The 19268-nt window shown below is 31.6% G+C and overlaps 2 protein-coding genes across 2 annotated transcripts; both read right to left on the bottom strand.

The window, feature by feature from the left end:
• Positions 1-1114: 1114 nt before the first annotated feature.
• On the bottom strand, positions 1115-2602 carry LOC108196961 (probable zinc transporter 10). The gene is made up of 3 exons (XM_017364451.2): positions 1866-2602; positions 1647-1796; positions 1115-1557 (listed from the first exon to the last, which is right to left on the bottom strand). The coding sequence occupies exons 1-3, from the start codon at positions 2439-2441 to the stop codon at positions 1252-1254; spliced, it is 1032 nt and encodes a 343-aa protein (XP_017219940.1). The 5' UTR covers positions 2442-2602; the 3' UTR covers positions 1115-1251.
• Positions 2603-17907: 15305 nt separating this feature from the next.
• LOC108208068 (BOI-related E3 ubiquitin-protein ligase 1) lies at positions 17908-19258 on the bottom strand. The gene is made up of 3 exons (XM_017378549.2): positions 19067-19258; positions 18657-18984; positions 17908-18568 (listed from the first exon to the last, which is right to left on the bottom strand). Exons 1-3 carry the CDS (start codon positions 19120-19122, stop codon positions 18011-18013), a joined length of 942 nt encoding a protein of 313 aa, XP_017234038.1. The 5' UTR covers positions 19123-19258; the 3' UTR covers positions 17908-18010.
• Between the last annotated feature and the right edge of the window lie 10 nt (positions 19259-19268).

Raw genomic sequence — 19268 nt, 5'->3', positions numbered from 1 at the left:
CACAGAACAGCTTGAAATAGGCGTACTTCATTTATTGCTGTACCAGCATTGAGGTTTGATTTGATTGAATGTTATTGCTAGGAGCCTTTTTTACTTTAACAATCCTCGCAGCGTTTGACAAGGGTAAAACTGCGTACATCGGAATTATTCTATTTTTACCGGATCTCACCCACCTCCCATCTAACCCAGGAATCCATCGGTATTCATCTACTTCCTATCTAACATGAGAGTCTTCTGGATTTTATACTCCAGTTTGTTTGGTTTTTGTTACTGCCTTCTCATCAACCAGTTCCGTGTCCACAACATTAAATTTTTTCCATCTGTTATACTAACGATAAAATTACAGAATGAATTAAGAAGCTACACAGTGAAAAATCTTTACAAACTAAAAAATATATTACAAAGTACAGCAAGAAAGGTAGCAATGGGGAACCTACTGGGCCCAATTAGTTCCCAGACCAGTGGATATATACGAACGCCATAAAAGAAAACATAAGCAACAGAAACAGAAAGTGTAAATATGAAATTCTCTCTTTAATGAAATGTAGTCTCTATTACTGTTATCTTCTCAAGCCTAATGCTTCTTTACTGCAAACTGTAAAATATGCAGGTAATATACACTTTTTCATGGAACTACCAAAGTTTTTGTTTATCATTACGAAGCAAAAGACCTCTGTTTCGGAATTAAAGTTACAATTGTGAAAAATAAACTAGAAGAAATTGAACTCTTGCCTGTGACAAGAAATAGGAGAGATTTAACTATTAGGACATCGGCTCATAAATTGTAATTGTAAATTTATAAAAGAAATGTGTACATGTTTAGAGGTCAACGGGGCAAGTATCCAAATACCTTCACCGTAGCTCCATCCCGACTACAAGTCTAAGCGGATATAACCTCTCCGGGCAAATAGACCATCAATACCCCTAGCGTAGCTCCATCCTGACTACAAGTCTAAGCGGATATAGTCTCTCCGGGCAAATAGACCATCGATATTCGGAACCAAGATTCATAAGTAGACAGTAGTGATAGTTTTCTTGTGTCATGAATGAATGTGTTATGTCTTTAACGAAATCAACATAAGAACGAATCTAGATGATGTAAAGCTAGCGAATACAAGATTTGTTGTTAGCTAAAGTAGATTTTGACTTGGTTTAGATCCTTTACTCAGATTCACCCATAAACATAGCTCAATAAAACCAAAAACAGCGAATTGATTAGACTACAATTTGTATGCTAATGATGATTTACATTCATGTCCATTTGGCCAGAAGAGACATTGCGCCAGCACCTAAAAGAACCGCGGTAAAAGCTTTAATCTGTAGTCTAATGCTGCCTTGTAACTTCGGACCCATGAAATCTGCAGCAAGCAGATCCACCAATGCCATATAGATCAAAAGCCCTGCTGATGATGCATTCAACAACCCGACGGTGATTAATGAGGCAGGACTGTTTTCTTTGTACATTTTCGACAATGCAATTCCCAGTGCAATGCCAAATGGATTGGTCACCGAGAAGAAAAACACCATCACAGTCTTCTTCACAGTCTTGTACTCTGCCTGTTGGAATTTTTGTTACTAAATTAATTGATACCGAAAAATAATACAATGCAGATGAAAAAATATGTGAGTGTTTCGATTTGAAGTACCTGGAGGATGGAACCACCGAGGCCTATTCCTTCAAACATTTGATGGAAGCAGAGGGCAGCTACAAGGGGCTTAATTGTGCATGTATTGTTTGATGCTCCTAGTGAAATTCCGATCACTACAGAATGCACCACGATCCCCAGCTCTAGCACCTGTCGCTTAATTAGTATTTACCTTAATACAAATAACATCAGTTTTGACAAGTACTGTAATAAACTAACCATGGCAATCACACGGTAACGTATAAGCTGTGAATTTTCATGATGGTGTCCATGAAAATGTCCAGCAGTAGTTCCCATCTCTCTGCTTGCAAATTGATCCTCTGGTTTAGTATCTGCACTACTTTTAGCGCTATAAAAACTTGTGGCCATCGAGTCAATCATCAGTGTAACTACCGCGGACAGCATGGCAACAAGTCCAGTAAACGGAAAGTTGTGCCATGGATTTTCCGCTAAACAACTTGAGCTTAACATGTCAAATGAGTCTGGCAAAACGTGCATGAACCCCGTGGCAAGAATGATTCCAGCTGCAAATGCCTTAACGATCACAAACAAATTTCTTTCCGGACTGAAAGCTGGAATAGAACGCGTGAGAAGTGGTAATGTGACACCAATTACACTGGTTACTAGAATTGAGAATATTGCTATGATCTTAAGCGACAATGCCTGGTTTTTGTCAATGCAGCTGATACTAGATTCCACCTGGCATTCCGACATCGATATCGAAAAAACTTGGGATGAGAAGATGGAAATGATTATGAGGAAAATGAGGATGAGTTGAGGTAATGCAGAAGCCATTTACCCTGTAACTGATTACTTTGAGAGTTTAGCTTGGTTGCTTATATCATAAACTGGAGTTTACATATTGTAAATTTAGTGAAGCTTAATGGTGTATACCTATGTTGTCACTTAACTCTTATTCTTTTCGGAAACTACATTTTCATTTCGCAAACTCTATTCGAGAAACAAGATAAAATAATATCTATTTTATACGAGAATAATTAAAGTTTGTCTTGTTAGAAAAATAATACTCCCTCCTCCGTCCCCCTCATTTGTTTACACTAAAGGAGGGGGCTCGGCATAATGCTCTCGTAAAATGTAGTTCGATAAATTATTTTGAACTTTTTTTAAAATTTGATGTTGAAATTTTGATAAAAAAAAATTTCAAAAATAAGTTATAAAACTATATTTTATAAGCGTCTTGAAATACAAGCAGGGTGAAAAACTGTAAAAAAATGAGAGAGACAGAGCGAGTAGAAGTTTGGTACTGTTACCACAACAAGAAGTTTGTTACTGTTACCAAAACAAGGTGCGGCTACGTTACCAAAATAATTATTCGCTGCCCAAAGCCGGCAGTGGTAAATACTGTAGTTAGAAAATAACCTAAAATATAGAACTTGCAACATTTTAGAGCTTTCTATAAAATATAGAAGTTACTGTAATGATTATATAATCCTCGCTAGTTACTGTAATTATATAATCCCCGCAATAAGAAATTTCCCCAATACTTCATATGATTAAACGGATCGAGAAGTTGTATATTCCAATACTCCAGTTTCTCATCTTAAATTATGAAACCATTTCGGCAATTTAAAAAAATGATTTTTTAATTAAAATAAAGAAGTGGTGGGTTTATCCTCTGTTGACCCGGGGCACCCGGGTTCGACTCTGGCTCACCCCGAGAATTATTAGAACAGATACTAAGTTGTAAGGCATATAAGCCTGCATTGTCAAAAAAAAAAATATTTCTATTTATTTACTGTTACCGTCCAGTTCGAACTACTCCCTCCGTCCCTCCCATTTCTTTACACTTTTCTTTTTGGGGTGTACCATCCAATTCTTTACATTTCAAAACTTACCAAAAATAGTTAATGGGTCCCACCACTTCTCCACTTTTCTTTCTTTTTCACACTACTTTGACTCCACTATCTTCTTTTAATACATTAAAAATCAATGGGTCCCACCACTTCACCCACTTTTCTTCCTCTTTTCCATTACTTTATACATATTTCTTAACCTCCGTTCCCAACCCATTTGATAAGAAATGGGAGGGACGGAGGGAGTATTTGACTTGGGCTAATAGACCATCCAAAAGCAATCTTGGGCCATTATTTGGGATATAGCTACACTTATTGAAGACAGAAAGCAGCTCCGGCCCATAAAATATTATTGTGTACATAACAAAAAACGTAGTCTTATACGCAGCCGACTCTTTTGGTTATAACACAGAGGCTTGGAGCCTTGGACATGGTTTAATTTTGCTGCAATCTAATCTATTCATACTTTTTATTTTCCAACTAGCCCATTGGGCTTATAAGGTACAATTAATTTCTGAAAATGGGGTTTGTTTATTAACTTCAACACAAATAAAGAAAGACACGTGAAACTTTACTTGTTCTATAGCAGTAACTTAATTGATTTGCATAATAAAAACTTTAGGGCGTGGTGACATTTATATTTTATTAAAATAAATAAATATTTTAAATTAATATATGCATATATGAAGAGAAAAATGGGCCTGAGATCTCGGGCTTATATTCTGAGGTTATAAAAATTTACGGGGTGTATTCGATTGGGATTTTAATAGATTGTTTTTAGTCTATGGATTTTAATGGATTGTGTGTGATTTTGATTTTGTGCGGATTCTTGATAAAATGTCGCAGAGTTTATAGGATTTAAGCACAATGCTTCAAAATCCCATTAATTTTGGTGAGATTTCAAAAAACTTAAAATACACTGAAGAATGCCACAAAATCCATCATTTTATGAAATGCAAAAAAATCCATCAGCATTTGAATACCATCGGATTTTAATGGATTTTAAACAATCCCAATTGAATACCATCGGATTTTAAAGCATAATTTAAAATCCCAATTGAATACCACCGGATTTTGTAGCATAATTTAAAATCCCAATTGAATACCTCAAGATTTTAAAGGATTTCAAACAATCCCAATCGAATACCCTCGGATTTCATGAATGCAAAAAAATATTTTAAAATCCCAATCCAATACACCCCTCTTAGTGCAAAATTTGAATGAAACTTTTGTAATAATGAAAACATCCCGGTATTGACAAAAATAGCCGGCAATTGTACTCTACTTTCTTTAAAAAAAAGACTTAAGTAACTGTCTGACATTTCTTATGTTGAAAAGATTATTTTATATAAAAAAATATATTTGCATATCACTGTTTAAAATTTGTGTCGAACTAATGCTTTTAAAATAATCGGTGACAAAGAATGCAAATACTTCCGGTTTATTTCTACATTCAAGGTGGTATATGGTTTGTCCTTTCGGGATCCAAACTTTATTTGTTTGCTTCCGTATCAAGCATGTTTTTAATAATATAACAAGATTAGGCAATGTCGTCATTAAAATAATTAAGACAGAAAAATTACATCCAACCCAAGTGATTATCACCTCATTGTGACCTAAACAAGTGTATTCCATTACCCTCAATCCAATCACACCACATAGAGAAATTGATTATTCTTTAACTTTCAAAATGCAAGACACAATGATTTCTTGCAAAGAATAGGAGTTGGATTTGCACTATAAAAATCCAAAGTGCTTGGATAGTAGGATGATCAAATGATGCATCCAAGCCATCTAAATGGAATGATTTGTTGTGTTTAGTGTTTTATATTGCTTCATCTTTATTGGATTTTGATTCAACCATGAAAATTATAACCATCCAAGGGGTACAACTTCCCTTTAACTTTACCTCTACTCCACTATCTCTACACCTTTAATTTACGAAATCCACCATAAAGTAAACTCATGCCATACTCATCAAAGTTGCCACAAAAACAAAAGCCCATCATTTAAAATTATATAATTGTGGTCCATCCATGGATACATACATGATACATAGATGCATTTGTGTGTGTGAGGTTTTGGTGTAGTTATCACAAGTTGTGGAATGGTAATGGGACCAATGATATAAAGAGATAGATGCGTTGGAAGCAAAGAAAGGAAAGGAAAGCAAGCAACATTAAGATTGATTCAAAGGTGAATGGACTGGAGTGGACAGCAGACAGGGGTAGTAATAGATATGTGTGTCCCAACTACACTGACACCTAATTGGATTCTCATATTTCATGCTACCATTTTGTCCACTCTTCAACCTAAGTGCACGGAATATTAATGGATTAACCCCCCTAGTGGGCAACTTTTATGACACACCTTTCCATTTCCTTTTTTAAACTCTTTGGGTCCCCCACCTCCTTTTCATCAGCACACATGAATGACAGGTTTTACAAATTCAAAACATGGGACAACCCTAGTGCCAAACTTTTATTTACTCATGGTGTTCTAAATTTTATTGAGTTATTAAAACAATTTAGTTATTTTTAAAATATTTTGAATTACATTCTGATTTGGCTAATTTTTTATTTATCCTAAAAATTTCTGACGTATTCTCTATAAATCCTGAATAAATAGACAAACAGATTATTTTCAATTCCTTATTTCTACGATCATGTATATCATCAATAAAATCAATTTTAATAAAAAAAAAAAAGATTTCAGTATAACTCGATTGTTCATACGCTAAAACTGTTCTCAGTAAATTTGATATGTCATAAATACATGGGAAGTATGAATAAGTTGGGTTAAAGAAGTCTTGTGATGGCATGGCATGTGGGAAGGGGTGATAAAGAAGTTGTCTGGGTCAGGTTTTGTTAGTTAGGTTAATGTCTTGATTCTATCTACGGTGAGGTTGTCAGATGTTGACATACATTATTATCATTCATGTGACATAGCTTTCCGAATTATTCACGCCTTTCTCATCATCATAAATCAAATCTTCAAATAAATACACCACCACAACAAACATAAATACGGACTCCATCGTGTGGGTTTCAAATTGTTTGTTCAACGCTCCATTCATCGCTATCCCTACCTATTCCATCACCAATAATTCACTAATTATCCTTCTACCTTGATTATCCTAATTCAAAACAACTGTTCTGACGTTTACTAAACTCACCTTAATTAACTTGTATTATTTGGTTAAGTTTTAATTAATCCGGGTGGCAAGTTGCATGTTGAGGTCCACTAATTGGGATCCATATAAGAGGGGTTGACAGGTACTTTAAGCTTGTAATTTTCTTCAAAAGACTCGGCAAGTGGAGCATATCTAGAAATCATCATGAGATCATTAACAATCTCGATACATAAATGTATTGATTATTATTAGTGTATGGAAAGCTAACAAAAGTTGTGGGTGAAGAAATGAATAAAGGGGTCCCAAGTCATGACAGTATGAACATGTAGATGTGATTTTGTGACAGTACACCCTCTTTCTTTACGATCTTTTTATTTCTTTATTTTCATCTTTTAGTCAAGCATGTTTTGGGTGCAGGACAAAGCTACAGCAGCTCCAGCTTTCTCTATTCCCACTCTGCTGCATCATAATATAACATAACTTCTCCATCACATTTAAATGTTTATATTTGGATTAGGCATGTAAATTATAAAAGATAAACAAAATAAGAGTGAAAATAAAAAACATAAGGCCTGATTAATATTTAACATATAAATAAGTACTAGTTGATAGCCCGTGCCAAGCACGGGTTTAAATAAAATTTTAAAATTTGTTATTCATTAGAAGAATAATGTTTTTTTTAATTATATTATTATATCTTTATTATACCTATTTAAATTATTGTTTTTAAATGATATTTAAATTATTGTTATTTAATATAAGATCTTCTAATTATTAAAATTTGATCATACTTTAAATTTATTTCATAATAATATGGGTCCATGTTCTATGGAGTCCACAAAATAAGAGTATTGTTGTCCAAAATTATTTAAAAATACTCTACTCGTTTCAATTTTAATTTTTTTAGTCTATAATATTTGTAAACATCTGACAATTTGCAGGTTATGTTCTGCAATATAATCGTTGCAATCAAAAGATAAAACAATTATATTATAAATCACTAAACATTATATATGTTCTAAAATATAACTCATAAGTAGAATAATGATTTGATATCAAATATCTTGACGTATGTCTAGAGTTTTATTTCTTTTATTATATGTTGCAATATGGATAATGACTTCATTTTCTTTGAGTTTCTATTTGTCAAGTCAGTGTTGCTACCGCCTAATTCATCTTTATCGTAATCTTCTGAAAAACACTAAATGATAATAATTATTATTATTGAAAAATAAATAACCAAGTTTTTTGGTACTTTGGTATCAATATCGAATCTTGTTTATTTTAATTCTGAAATATGATTGAAATTTTATAAATTTGTTTCGTAAATTAAATTGTATGAGTTTTAAATATTAAAACAAATATTTGACGTATGTCTAGAGTTTCTGTTCTTTTATTATATGTGGCAATATGGACAATGACTTCAATTTTTTTTTTAAGTTTCTATTTGTCAAGTCAGTGTTACCACCGCCTTATTCGTCTTTATCGCAATCTTCTAAAAAACACTGAATGATAATAATAATAATTATTATTAAAAAATAAATGATCAAGTTTTTTGGTACTTTGGTATCAATATCGAATCTTGTTTATTTTAATTCTGATATATGATAGAACTTTTATAGATTTGTTTCATAAATTAAAGTGTATGAGTTTTAAAAATTAAAACGAATATTTGACGTATGTCCAGAGTTTTGGTTCTTTTATTATATATGTTGCAATATGGACAATGACTTCATTTTTTTAAGTTTCCATTTGTCAAGTCGGTGTTACCACCGCCTTATTCGTCTTTATCGCAATCTTCTGGAAAACATTGAATGATAATAATAATTATTATTAAAAAATATATGACCAAATTTTTGGGTACTTTGGTATCAATATTGAATCTTGTTTATTTTAATTCTGAAATACGATAGAAGTTTTATAAATTTGTTTCGTAAATTAAAGTGTATGAGTTTTAAAAATTAAAACGAATATTTGACGTATGTATGGAGTTTTGGTTCTTTTATTATATGTTGTAATATGGACACTGACTTATTTTTTTTAAGTTTCCATCAAGTCAGTGTTACCACCGCCTTATTCGTCTTTATCGCTATCTTCTGAAAAACATTGAATGATAGTAATTATTATTTATTAAAAAATATATGACCAATTTTTTTGGTAATTTGGTATCAATATTGAATCTTGTTTACTTTAATTCTGAAATACGATAGAAGTTTTATCAATTTATTTCGTAAATTAAATTGTATAAATTTTAAAAATTAAAACGAATAATTTCGTTGACATTATTATTCTATTGATAGGAATTATATTAATATCAATATGAACTCCCTATTTATTTGAACTCTGAAGTATGATAAAAGATTTATAGAGTTGTTACGTATATTAAATTATTTGAGTTTTAAAAAATTAAAACAAATAATTTTGTTGGTAACATATTTTTATTAGTAAGATAATTGTTATAATAAAAAATCCTGTCAAATATAGAAGTTTTTTTTGATAATAGTAATAATTGTTAAATAAAAATTAATATGATGATAGCCAATTTTTTATATGAATTTTATAGAACTGTTTCATAAGTTAAATTGTTAGCGAGATTTAACTGTGCGAATAGGATAAATGTTATATTACAAAATCCTAAACACCATAGAAGTCTTTTTATGTAGTAGTATAATAATCTTAACCAATATTGAAATTTTTATTTATAAAATCCGAATCAATATAGAAGTCTTTTCATAATTGTATAATAATAATTATAGAATCCTAAAAATGTATAATAATAAGTATAAAATCCTAATAATATGAAAATCTTTTCATAATTCTATAATGATTGTTGTTATTAAATAAAAAATTTATATTACATTGTCCTAATAAATATTGAAGTTTTTAATAATAAAATTCTAATCAATACAGAAGTCTTTCAGTGTCCTAATGAATATTGAGGTCTTTAATAATAAAATTCTATTCAATATAAAAGTCTTTTAATAATAATATAACAATGACTATAAAATCCTAATCAATATGAAAGTGACCAAATTTTGGTACTTTTGGTACCGATGTTCCACCGAAAAGTGGTTTCGCTTATTAATAAAGGGTATTGATAGTGGGTAAAAATAGCGGGATTTGTTGATTTGCATACCACTACACCGTAATTTTATCTGCGTTTTGTAGTATTGAAGCTAAACTCAACCATTCCTTTCTTTCATTTATTTCTAGTTTTCTAATTAAATATTAATAAATATATTTTATCAACTCTTTCTCACTTAATATATTTTTGTTAATCTCATCTTAGTGTCCCACTCTGGAGAGAGGGAGTATTACTTCTCTAAGGGGCCGTTTGGTTAGGGATACTTAGGAAAAGGAAAGGTAATCAGCTTGATTGATTTTTGTACGTGTTTGTTTTGTAAAAATCACCATCCCTTTCCCCTTTTTTAGTAGTGGGTTTAGCCAACAATGCTCATAGCTCATTCCTCACCCCCAACTAGGTATTTGCATTCCCTTTCCTCAACTTTTTTCTATTTTGAGTTATAATTCATATTTTAAACAATTAAAATAAATGATTATCATATAAAGTATTTTTAAGAATTAAAAATAATTTTAATTTAGTTCCTTAAATTAAATATAATTGTGACATAATTCACATGTTAATTTATTTAAAAAAATTAATAGTATGGTTAAAATTAGTTTATTAAAATGTAAATAAATTATCTTGTTATAGATATGAATACATTTAACTCTTTTGAAATTATATTATTAAAAAAATCGAATATAAAATTAATCACACAAATTTTCATTCCGTTTCTGCAACAAAACCAAACAAGTAAAATAATTCAGGATCATTCCTTTCCTTTCTCTGCGTTTCTCTTTCTGGATTCTATTTCGTTTCCCCGAAGCGAACCAAACGGCCCTAAATGTAATTATATATTATCACGGGAGTGGGACATGAGATTTGGTGGATTCTTTAATTAGTGGCATCATTAGGCCAAATGAATGATAAAATAGTGAGGTGAGACCGAATCTGTACACTGCATTAAGCAATTAAGCAGTTGAGGAGTGATGTAGACATACTTAATCACAATCAGCATTATTAAAATCTTGAAAGAAAAGAGATTCTATATTCAAAGAGAAGACCCTGCTGTTTCTTGGATGCCACGAGTTGTCCCATGAATGGGGCAGAATTGCACGAGACTATTATGTAAATCATCGTGATGCATTAAAAGTTCGCGCTGCAGATGAGTTTCACTTGACCATCTTAACTTTTACTACTTCAGGTGGAGGCCGTATCATAATTCAATAATCGTTCCACCGATGCAGGTCGACTATTAAATATAAGCATTTCATAGAATCATAGTGGGTGTTTGGCCCCCCTTATAAGCTCGACTTCTCGACTTATAAGTTAGAAGCACTTATTTCGTACCGTTTGTGTAAGAAGTCAAGAAGCACTTAAAAAAAGTTAGGAATGCTAGCTTTTGTTTCAGGGCTTCTACTTATTTCCCAAACACTTTAATCACTTATAAGTCTCATCTTGATTCTAACTTCTACTCCACTTATTTATTTTAAGTAATAAGCACTTATTTTAAGCTCACCCAAACGGCCCCATAGTCTTACAATACGGCACATAATTAGGTATCAAATTATCTGAATTTTAGGAAGTTCAAAAAGCTTGAACAGCTTCGGAAATATTGTTATCAGAGCATCTTCAGCCGATTAGCTAAATGAGATCTTAAGTTATAATTTTGATGAATATGAACAAAATTCACTCCCGCAGAATCCCTTGCTTATTCCTAAATGTTAGGATCCATTTTCTATTCTTCATGAATAGGTAAAGTTTTTAATGACTAAATATTAAACTCTCATCTTCTGCACACTCTTTTCATATTCTTTTGTTATCTTTTTGTTTGAAAAACTTGAATTTAATAGTATAATAATAATAGGAAACACATATAGGGATTATTGTTGAAGTTGTAATACAAAATCTCTAATTTTTTAGAAATTGGATTGTTTATCATATATTTAGGGACCTCCTTGATGCTCTTACTTGTGAGAGCAAGCCCAATGCAATTCCCTATTTTCAACCCCTAAAATATTATATATTAATGGATACCTAAAATATTGGGGATCAAAAAGCTATTTTACTCCAACGGTGTTCCCTATTTGATTCCCTATATTTTAAATTTATATATACAACTCAAGGAGAGAGAAAGATTGCACTAATAAATACTCCCTCCGTCTCAATTTATAGGTCCATTTTGGAATAAATACACATATTAAGAAAAAAGTTGATTAGATGGAATCTTATCTCATGTTTCATTAATTAGTGCATTGATAAGTGAGAATATTGTTGAGTTTCAAAAAAATCACAATAAATATAGGGATTTAGTGCATTGAGAAATGAGAATAATATTGAGTTTCAAAAAAATCACAATTAATATGTAGATAAATTTGTATTGAAAGAAGAGAGGGACAAGTATTTTGGGACAAATTATTTTTCCAAACTGGACCTATAAATTGAGACGGAGGGAGTAACAGAAAAATAAGAGTGAGATATGAGCTGGTGATGACATGGAGCATATAGGGGTTGCTTTTTCATCCCTCAAATAAGGGGTTGAACTTTCTCTCACCTAAAATTAACAGGGGATAGAGAGTTGCGTTGGAGAAGCTTTTTTTGTTCTCAATCCTCAAATCTTGTCCATGTAGATCAAATATAGGTAAAAAATGGGTGCATTGGAGTTGCTCTTACCGGTATGATGTTAGGGGATCGAATGATTTCTAGATGTCCGTTATCAATTTTTTCATTTCTATTTATTATTATACTATTACATATAAATTCTTAAAACAAAATGGAATTAAGTCACAAAAATATAATCACATATTAATTAAAAAATATTTAAATATATTTATAATCATATATTATCATAACCTCGTAATATCTTGACCCAATTTCACAATCTTATCTCCCCCAACCCCAAAATAAGATAAACAAGTTTAGTATTGTGAATGCTATCACATTCTGATGTGTATATATTTCAGCATCTGGTCAATAGTATTTGTATTTCTTTGAACGATTTGCGGTGATACAATTATTCGTGCAGTCGTGGTTTCACGGGAAAATAGAGATGAAGACGCTAACAGGAGTATAGTAGTAATAAATTTACATGAGTTTGATATTAAATTAAACTACATGTACAAGACATGGATCATTACGTATTTGCTTATGCACTATAAAATTACTTAAATATTTTTTTCACGTCAACTTACTCGATTAATTCAACCGGTCTAGATATTATCGCAAGTCAAAACTCTCTTTAAAAACATTACCCGAAACTGATGACCATCGACTGTACGTTGCATAACAGCGTGCCCAAAACGTTCCTATAAACAATTGAATTCAATTTCAAATTGCTGGTAGATGTCAGGACTCATGACTATAATCTGATTAACAAAGTTAGTAATTAGAAATTAAGAGATATTTTAAATTGTGTAGTATGTGATTATGATTACTGTGATTTCGTATTACATATTTCAAAGATTTTCTTTTACCCTCGCTGATTAAGATAGTTTTTTAGGAATCAATTCATATCATATTTTATCTACTTAAAATTTGTGAATAATTTAATTGATCTTAAAAATTAATACAATGTGTTTTTCGATTGTAGTTCACAATATTATATAAAAAATATCTTTGACATGTTCTAAAATACATCACATAGATAAATATTAAATATTACTGTATACATCGTAACTGATAAAGTTGTTATTCCACTGAAAAAACAGATGAATGCGTGAATTTTTATAATATAAGGTCACTTAAATTTATATTATTCATAACAATAATTAAATATAAATGATTAAAAATTGTAATTTATATTAGGTATTTATTAAAAAATTGATAAAAAAAGGTATTTATTAAAATTATAGAAATTAATTTATTAAAGAAAGATGTGTGTGATTAAAGTGTTTGTATTAAAAAATTAATTTATTTTATGTGATTATGCATAATAACTTAATATAATTGACGAAAGTTAAAATCATGTTATGTATTTAGGAAATATATGCATCAAACTATTAATTTGAGGTGAGTGTTTCTACTCTTTTCGATAACAATCCTAATTAATACTCCCTCCGTCTCAATTTATAAGTCCATTTTAGAATAAACACATATTAAGAAAAAAGTTGGTTAGTTGAGTTACGAAAAAATCACAATAAATATAGGGATTTAGTGCATTGAGAAATGAGAATAATGTTGAGTTTCAAAAAAATCACAATTAATATGTAGATAAATTTGTATTGAAAGAAGAGAGGGACAAGTATTTTGGGACAAATTGTTTTTCAAAATGGACCTATAAATTGAGACGGAGGGAGTAATATTCAGTAAATAGTTACTTGAATAACCGCTACATACTTCATAACGCTATTATTAATTGAATATATTTTGAAAAATGATTCTAAAAATAGAAATATTATACTAATAAATATTAACATAAGTATTTGAAGAAAAAATTCATATTTATTTGACGATCACCCTTTAAAATTAACACTTCCACAACTCCATTTGAAAATAAAAACACTTTCACTGCCTTAAATGCAGAAGGATAAAATAATAAGCAAGGCAGCGGGTGGGAGAGATTCATGGATTGTGTTTATTCTTCGTTTGTGGGCATAACTTTAATTGAAATAAGAAAAGGAAGAAAAAGGTATTAGTAACAAAACATACAAGCAAACAAGACCAAACAAAATCAAATAGTTTAAAGTCTTTGTGCTGGTGATAAAGAGACAAATTTGTCCTGATTTAATGGTCCCACTTTCTAAGATCCCCACAACAAATCTTCATCACCATTCACCAGATGTCGCTTTCATGTGACCCATGATTTACTAATCCACATGCATATGTGCACACCGCATGTATATAATATATTTTCTTTTTTATTTCCTAATAGTAAGGGCCAATTTTTTATAGTAAATCGATGAAAGGTATCGTAATCAAGTTCAACCTAAAAAAATATGTTTGTATATTAGCTAGATTTTTTAGAATAATTGCTTATTTGCTCTAATTATTTATCTTCCATATTTATATTTAAATTTATACTTATATAATATTAATATTCTTCTGTGATTTTGGGCGTGGGTGTTGCCGTGTTGGTGATAGAAAACTAACAATGAGGGATGATGGCATGAAATATGAATGGGACTCCATCATGATATTTGCATATTATAATTTTTTCTCCACCTCTTTCGTGGCCATTATATTGGTGCAGTAGTGGTAACGCGTTTGATCCTACTCCATCAAAAATAATTATACTACAAATAGTAAATAAATAATTAACTAAAATTGTGTAACAACTTCGATTTTTTTAATATATCAAAAACTTTCATCGGAGAGCAATGTTGCTTGAAATCTAAACACTTTAATCCACTTTCCATCCTCAAATATTAATGAATTATATTTTAATTTTTGATAAATTTCAATAATATTTTATTGAAATAAATCTTTTTATCTTTTTTCAAACAAAACTCGTCCTTAAAATACGACACACTATCATTCTCTTCTCATTGCCGTGCACCCTTTTAATTCTGTATACTCTACTATGATAATATAGCTATATATTTCTAATTAATGTTTAAACATAATCAAAGGAAAACTTTGTTTATATCGCTTTCTGCAATTAAAATTCCAAACAACACAAATAATTGGAATCGTGCTATCCACATATATGACACAGTCAAGTTTGCTCCACGCAAAAATATATAGAGGCAGCTCATATGTCAACTTCAAAGTATATGTACTAGCTCACAATTCATCTTCAAACAAAGAACTTTAATTGTATATCATCTTTTTTTCCTGTTCGACAATAGCGCAATTCTTTAGCAACAGTTTGTAGTTTAAATTGACTTGAGGACTATTCAAATAAAGTTTGTAGCTTAAATTAAACACTGCTTCACCGAATTGGCCAACCAAAAGATCGCAGCCAAAAGGATAAAGCTAAACTAACAACAATACTAAACTAATGAAAATGACTTGTAATTAGGTTTGATTAATAATCAGATCCTAATCTACTGTAACAAGTATAATAAACATGGCTAGTCTGACCTGTCCCACAATATTGTATCTGTCCTTTAATTAAGAAATAATTTGTCAAACATTCTTGAACTAAGCAAGCACATTATAGTAGGCTAAATGAGTACAGAGTTTATTCTTATATAATTGTACGAACTAACAGATGACATGTGCAATATATATTCTATTGTTTGGCGTAGCTAATTAAATCTAAGATACTTGTAGCACTGATCCGTAATACTATAATGCCAAACTACGTTTTACCTAATTAGACGGTCCATGTGACGTTATTAGTATATTATTATGATGTAGATTATTAGTCAGTTACGGACCATGTATGAGATAATCAGCTATTATCGATTACTCCCTCTGTCCCAGTCAATTGTATACGTTTCTTTTTCACTGCTCGACACGTTTTTTAAGACTCTTATAAAACATAGTTTCACAACTTATTTTTAATATTTTCTTTTTTTGTATAAAAATATAAATGTTATACTTTTATATAAAAAAAGAAAATCTTAAAAATAATTTACAGAACTATACTATATTCAAGCATTAAAGTCCGTGCCGCGCCCCCGTCCCCCAATGTATACTATTGACTGGGACGGAGGGAGTAACTATCAGTAATTCTGATTAATCAGATAATTATTTTTACTAGCAAATTCAATTAGTCGTACTTGATTAATCAAGTAATATAAAAAGCTCATTCTCAAAAAAAAGTAATATAAAAAGCTAAAAGCTTCAGAAAAGCTGATTTTAAATTTATAAAACAGTTTTTTATTTTGCTGCTGTTGCTGTCTGTAATAGCAATCTCCGAAAGCACCTAACGCTGAGCGTTGATAACCCGTATCAGGATCCGTCCAATCATCAAATAATCATAATCAGCTGATATTTTGCAACACTCGGCTGTTATCGAACCAACTTCTATTCAAATTTCCAATTTCTCATAAATCATTAGCTGTCAAATATAACCCTGATATCTTTTAATATATTGCAGGATTTCACTTTTATTTTAACATAATACATGAAGCTAATAATAAGGTGTCGGCATTGTAGGTTCCAAAAACAGGTAAGAGCAGCAGAGGGGATGGGAGGGGTAGTATTAAACTTTGTGGAACCGCTGTTGATGTCAGTGGGCACCATTATCGTATCCCCACTCCCCATGTTACGTTTATTAATATTTCATGAGACCCTGGCCCCTTCCGGCGAACACCCAGTTAAAGTTTCATAATTCTGCTTCTTTTTGTACTGTTCTCTGTACTGCCCTGCCCTCCTTTCTTCACGTCTAACATGCGGCACTTATTAGCCTCTATCCGCTTTCTTTTTTGGAATTTTTTTCAATACTATATTCATCGATATTTTTCATTTTCATTCTTAAATTCAGGACAGGAAGTCCTCTATGTAGCCGACTTGATGTGTGTGTTTCCTTGTTGTAATTCATTGTCGGTGTGTTGTACGAGTAACGAGCATTATGACTTGTGAGCCAGGCAAAGAACACATGATTTGGTTTAATTATACAAATTAATTAAGATTGATATTTATAAATGAGATTTGAAAAACAATATGTTAGCGTAAAATTTATAACGGTATGATTTGAGAAGAAAGCGGATAAAAGAAAGAAAGAAATACTCGTTCACCAGTTTGAAATTTGACATTTGGCTCAAAACGCAAAAAAAAAAAAAAAAACGCCCGAAAAAGTAATGAAATGATTTGAATATTTAACTATAACAAAATTTGTATCTTGATTTATTATTCTGACTGCCCTGATCAAAGTGAAAACTAGGACCTACAATTAACCAACGCAGAAAACAAATTTACAGCTATTTCCAAGCAAACCATACCATTAAAGATAATTTTTATCTTAATTCAAGCAGCGTAAAGAATAGCATGATCAGAATATATTGTATGTAGCAAAGAATACTACTTCACCCAAATCCCATATTCTTGATTGCAATAAAATGAATAAGAGTTGATGGCAAAAAATTAATCAAATTGGTAAATATCTTGTAAAAATCAGAATTAATCAGTGTTCTGATTAGGGATAAATCAGGATGATCAATAATTAGGCTTAATCGGATATATTATAATATTATATAAGCATTTGATATATTAATTTAATTTATCAATTAATGTGACTTTAAAAATCAAATTTAGAAAAATATTTTTACGGGAGCTGAATCGGAATAAATCTAATTGAATCCGAAGATAAAAACTAAGAAACGTAAAACAGAGAAAAGAAACGTAAAACAGAGAAAAGAGAAATTCATCAAAAAATAAATTTATGCAGTTAGTCTGTACATACATAAAACTGTATCTATCTTTGTTTACCTTCACTACCATCTTGCAACTAAAGACAAAAAACCATCTAATCCGATACATTCACATGCACAGTGGCATTCATGCTTGCATTACACACAGGACACGTCGACTGCGACGTGGTCCCACACACCGTACACAAACACAAATGTCTACACGGCAACAACAGCACACACGATTCCCTCTCCCCACATTTCCGGCACATCCTGTTCCCACCGTCCACCGGCGCGTCAACCCCCACGCGCCGCCGTCCAAAAACCTCCTCCCCCTCCTCTCCATGCCCACTGCTCCCACACGACTCCGCTTCCTCCACATTTCCGGCAGCCGGAAAATGACGCTCGCCGGAGACTTGCGTCAGCACTTGCTCCAAGTTGCACCGGAGTGACATCACGGTGGCCTCATTCGTCTGCGCCATGTCTTTCCATAACTGATTCTCGACGAACAAGTTCTTGACTCTTTCTTGGAGCGCAAGATTCATCCGCAGCATTTTCTGAATGTGATCATCTTTTTCTTGCAATTTCTTCATCACTCCTTCTCCTATGGCAGACACAAACGTTCTCGTTTGTTGCTTCTGTCTCTCTTCTAATTCCATCCGTATCTTCTTCGTCTAAATAAATCAAAAACACAAACTTTAGAAATCCGATGTTATTACCAAATCGCACGTAAAAAAACGACATGCAGATTGAGTGACTTACGTGTTGCGAAATGATCTGATCGATCTCCAAATGTTGTTGCTGCATCTGAACAGGCAAAAATGATTGAAAATCAGGAAAATTTGAGTGCTTTTGTGGCATTATGACTCGGTGTAACTCGTTCATTAAGTCTCGAGACCGTTTTCTCGTAACGGCTGGCAGATTATAAGTGAGCCCACTCTCGGCTTTCATCGAGTTATTCGGTTCACAATATATCGATTGATTGAACGGCAATAAATTCTCTGCCATTGTCGTTCCATTATAAATCATTCCACCCAGATTGCTGTCATTGTATCCGTAGTTGTTCACTTGATTCGTATTCATATATTCCCTGAAAAAAAAACTATGTCAGATAAAAAATTCGAAAGACGAAATACCCGTTTTTCTTGTAGTGTTACGAGACCGTGTATTACCTGTTTGTGATGATTTGCTGAGGAAATAAATTCGAGTGCCTGGCTTCAACGGCCATGAAAGTTTAGAGTTTTTCTGGGAGAGGGAGGGGAAAAGATGAGAAAAGAGAGCGGATGCAAATGAGGTGAATATAAGGGGCTTGGTTTATATTTAAAGGAGGAAAAGAAATGGTAAAATAAAGTGGTGGAGGATATGATATAAGGA

The sequence above is a fragment of the Daucus carota genome, chromosome 1, assembly GCF_001625215.2.
Source record: "Daucus carota subsp. sativus chromosome 1, DH1 v3.0, whole genome shotgun sequence".
Lineage (NCBI taxonomy): Eukaryota > Viridiplantae > Streptophyta > Magnoliopsida > Apiales > Apiaceae > Daucus > Daucus carota.
This window is presented reverse-complemented; position numbering and strand designations above follow the sequence as displayed.

What these genes read in the sequence shown, in the direction of transcription:
- LOC108208068 (XM_017378549.2), bottom strand. Translation starts at nt 19,122, where the DNA reads ATGGCCGTTGAAGCCAGGCACTCGAATTTATTTCCTCAGCAAATCATC. An exon ending in CAGCAAATCATCACAAACAG is followed by an intron (nt 18,985 to 19,066) that starts GTAATACACGGT and finishes TTTTTTTTTCAG; the next exon opens with GGAATATATGAATACGAATC. An exon ending in ATCAGATCATTTCGCAACAC is followed by an intron (nt 18,569 to 18,656) that starts GTAAGTCACTCA and finishes TGATTTATTTAG; the next exon opens with ACGAAGAAGATACGGATGGA.
- LOC108196961 (XM_017364451.2), bottom strand. Translation starts at nt 2,441, where the DNA reads ATGGCTTCTGCATTACCTCAACTCATCCTCATTTTCCTCATAATCATT. An exon ending in GTTACCGTGTGATTGCCATG is followed by an intron (nt 1,797 to 1,865) that starts GTTAGTTTATTA and finishes ATTAAGCGACAG; the next exon opens with GTGCTAGAGCTGGGGATCGT. An exon ending in TCGGTGGTTCCATCCTCCAG is followed by an intron (nt 1,558 to 1,646) that starts GTACTTCAAATC and finishes AAATTCCAACAG; the next exon opens with GCAGAGTACAAGACTGTGAA.